Source organism: Ceratina calcarata, unplaced genomic scaffold (genome assembly GCF_001652005.2).
Source record: "Ceratina calcarata isolate Rehan_Ccalc_2016 unplaced genomic scaffold, ASM165200v1 scaffold125.2, whole genome shotgun sequence".
NCBI classification, from domain to species: domain Eukaryota; kingdom Metazoa; phylum Arthropoda; class Insecta; order Hymenoptera; family Apidae; genus Ceratina; species Ceratina calcarata.
The window spans coordinates 110585-114456 of NW_017133516.1; the positions used below are offsets into that span (position 1 = coordinate 110585).

General features: G+C 47.8%; 1 protein-coding gene across 1 annotated transcript; it reads right to left on the reverse strand.

The window, feature by feature from the left end:
• Nucleotides 1–1924: 1924 nt before the first annotated feature.
• On the reverse strand, nucleotides 1925–3282 carry LOC108627369 (uncharacterized). The gene is made up of 2 exons (XM_018028579.1): nucleotides 2521–3282; nucleotides 1925–2461 (listed from the first exon to the last, which is right to left on the reverse strand). The coding sequence occupies exons 1-2, from the start codon at nucleotides 3280–3282 to the stop codon at nucleotides 1925–1927; spliced, it is 1299 nt and encodes a 432-aa protein (XP_017884068.1).
• Nucleotides 3283–3872: the final 590 nt, after the last annotated feature.

Below are 3872 nucleotides of genomic sequence, written 5' to 3' on the forward strand. Positions count from 1 at the left end.
CGGGTAAGCTCCTTAAATAACTGGGACTCGAACTGACGACCTTGATCTGTCGTTATTCTTAATGGAATGCCAAAACGAGAGATCCAGGCACCCATTAGAGCTTTTGCCACTGTTTCCGCATCTATTTCTTTCAACGGCACTGCTTCAGGCCACCGCGAGAACCTATCTATAGCTGTTAAGACGTATTTGAAACCTTGCGAGCAAGATATCGGTCCTACGAGTTCTATGTGTATGTGTTCGAACCGGCTATTTGGGCTATCAAAATTTCCGATCGGGGCTGCTACGTGTCGCGTGATTTTGGATCGCTGGCACGGAATACATTGGCGTGCCCATGTGCGGGAATCTTTGTTTATCGACGGCCACACGAAACGTTCCGTAATTAATTTCTGTGTTGCTCTGACTCCCGGGTGGGAGAACCCGTGCAGAGAATTAAAAATGGAACGCCTCAAACGTGCCGGAACATACGGTCTTACTGAATCGTTCGACGTGTCACAATATAGACGGACTTCAAATCCAGGAAAATTAATCTTTTTTAGTTTTAAGCTACTATTATTAGATTGTAAAATTTCAATTAGTTCTGGATCTAGGTTTTGAGCTGCCTCGAGTGCCTGATGGTCTGGCGCTCGTGAGACTGCCTCAATCCTCGACAGCGCGTCGGCCACTTCATTGTTCTTGCCTTTTACATGTCTTATATCGGTTGTGTACTGGCCGATATAGTCAAGATGGCGAAATTGTCGTGGCGAGCATTTTTCGAGGTTTTATTTAAATACGAAAGTTAAAGGTCTGTGGTCCGTATATATTACGAAATTTCGACCGTCGATATGGTGTTTGAACTTCTTCACAGCCGCATACATAGCTAACAGTTCGCGGTCGTACGCGCTATATTTTCGTTGTGCGGCGGAAAGAGACCTCGTGAAAAATGACAGAGGTTGCCACACTTCGTTTACGAGCTGCTGTACCACGCCTCCGATCGCGTAGTCCGACGCTTCGACTGTTATATTAAGAGGCGCGCCAGGTACGGGGTGGGCTAATAAAGACGCTTTCGCTAGGCTGTCCTTCGTTTTACTGAAAGCTCCTTCCGCTGCTTCTGTCCACGGAACGGGTGCGTTGCCTTTTTCGACCCTTTTAATAGGTCGTTGAGTGGTTGCAGTATGTCCGCGGCCCCAGGTATAAAACGACGGTAGAAATTTATCATCCCTAAAAATCTCCTCAATTGCTTTATCATGATCGGCTTAGGATAATTCGCGATTGGTTCTACGCGCTCGGGGACCGGCCTTACACCCTCGCTGTTTATAAGGTAGCCTAGGAACGTTATTTCTCTCACGCCAAAAACGCATTTCGCCGGGTTTATAACTACGCCATATTGGTTCATTCGTTCAAAAAGCTGCTTCAAATATTCGAGATGATCTTTCTCGTCGTCCGAGGCTATAAGGAAATCATCGATGTAAGCTATCACAAAATCAAATCCGCGAATCATTTTGTCCACGAAACGTTGGCACGTTTGTCCTGCGTTTCGCAAACCGAAGGGCATAAAAAGGTACTCGAACAAACCAAAAGGCGTAGTTATAGCTGTTTTCGGTATATCTTCCTCCGCGACCGGAATTTGATTAAAAGCTTTTACCAGATCGATCTTGGAGAATATTTTCTTCCCTTCTAGATGCTGCGTAGAATCCTCGATGTTCGGCGGTGAGTATCTGTCAGGCTCGGTTCGCGCATTTAGTCCTCGGTAGTCTCCGCAGGGTCGTTTGCTGCCATCCTTTTTGTCGGCCAGGTGTAATGGAGAAGCCCATGGACTCTTGGAGGGGCGTACAATGCCCTGGCTCAGCAAGAGTTCAATTTCGGCCTTTGCCATTTTTAAGCGATCCGGGGCGAGCCGACGGGGTTTGTTATGTACAGGCGGTCCAGGCGTCGTTTTTATGAGGTATTACACACGATGCTTCACTGTTTCGCGCTTGAACACTGGTGGTCGCGTTAAGTCCGGGTACTTGGCGAGGAGTTGGTGGAACACCGAGTCTCCGGCGATTGTTTTCACCGAATCCGTTTTTTCATCCTCGCGTGCTAAACGGCCGAACGCGCCCAGTTTCGTGTTCGCATCAATGAGCTTGCGATTACGGGGATCAACTAACAAGTTGTAGTGTGCTAGAAAATCCATACCGATAATTGGCGTGTCGATGTCGGCTATTACGAACCGCCACGGAAATTCGCGTCGGAGGGATAAGTTTAGTTTCATCACTTCCGTGCCGTACGTTGCGATACGCGTGCCGTTTGCTGCGAAAAGTTCATAGCGACTCTTCGGTATACGTCCTCGCACTCGCGATCGCGGAAACACGCACAAATCGGCTCCTGTGTCGATGAGGAAAACGATCTTGGATCTCTTGTCGGTGATGAATATGCGGCCTGCTTTTGGACCATCACGTGACGCCGCGTTTACTGACGGTCCTGACCGTTTTCCGTCTTCCAGCTGCAAGGTGATTTGCACCGGGTCGACTTCTCCGCGAAAGTTTGGTGGTACCAACATACCTGCTGATTGGAGTCACCCTGCTCGCGGCTCTTGCCGTTGCTCCGTGTTCCGCCTCTTGAACGGCTTCGCGAGCCGCCTCTCGAGCTGCTTCTTCCGCGATTGTACATGGCTTTTTTAAGCATGCGAATGTCGCTCGCCATGTCCGCCATTCGCCGTTCAAGTTGCTTAATTTGCTCGTTGACAGCTTCCGCGCTCGGTTTAGAAGTCACTGCCGAGATGCTGCCTCTATCGAACGAGATATCGTACGCCCGATCAGCCACTTCCGCCAATTGTGTTGGTTCCAGGTTGAGGATGCTAGCGAGCACTAGCTGCACCTTTTCAAGCAGACGATTCTTCCACATCTGCATTAGGAACTCGTTATTGACTGCGTTTCCAGACAAGTTCTTCAAATGGCGCCAGAATTGAGACGGCGTGCGGTCTCCTATCTCCTCGCTTTCGATCAATTTTCGCACCCTCGTGCCATCCGCGTCGGAGAGGCGCTTGATCAGCTCCGTCTTCAGCTTTTCATACTTCCCTTGCTCCGGAGGGTCGGTGATTATGTCCTCGACTTCCTCCATGTACTTTTCGTCGAGCTGGCCGATGACATACGAGAACTTTGTCTCGTCTCGCGTTATTTTGTTTAACACGAACTGAGCTTCCAAGCTGTTGAACCACAGTCTCGTTCTCATTCGGCAAAACTTTGGCACTCGCAAAGTCGCGGCACTCACTCCGCTCGTGACCACTGATGTTTCATCCTTGGCTTGATCACCGTCGTCACTCATTGTTTCAAATTGTTTTCTTTCCCCTTTTTTACTTAAAACTTCCCGTTTTCGCGCTATCCCGTTTTTAAGATCACGTCGGGGTCACCAATTTGGATGCAACGCGACTCGGGAATAGGTTGATTAACTGACGAGAGTTAAAATAACAAGAAATAACTTTATTCGTTTAATCGTTTCAACGGTGTTAATGTTCGGAGCGTCCCGAGCTAACTAACCTGCTCGGACTTGTTCCGCCGAACCGCGTCCTCCCTACTCTCTTTCTTTTTCAGAATGACAACAACTTTTTTGACGCGTAACCGAACACGAGTTCTTCGCTCGAGTGTTTTTATGTCTCCGCGTTTACCTAGAAGATCGGCAGGACAATTTAACACGAAACCGTTTCCTGCCGATCTCCCGGCCGCCACAAAACAAAACTTACATGCAAGAGTAACTAAGAAATTTATTAAATATCACAGAAAAGAAAGAAATTAGTCGTTTGTTATGTTCACTGAATAAATGCAACATATTCAATGAGATAACTAACAACTTTATAAATTACACGGTAGGTAAAGCATAAAAAATGGGAAAAGAATTAGAGTTGAAATTAGTCGTCC

Bases quoted from the DNA above. Each gene is read 5' to 3' on its own strand.
- LOC108627369 (XM_018028579.1), bottom strand. From the start codon at position 3,282: ATGAGTGACGACGGTGATCAAGCCAAGGATGAAACATCAGTGGTCACG. The intron at 2,462-2,520 runs GTATGTTGGTAC...ATCACCTTGCAG, and splicing joins AGGGTGACTCCAATCAGCAG to CTGGAAGACGGAAAACGGTC.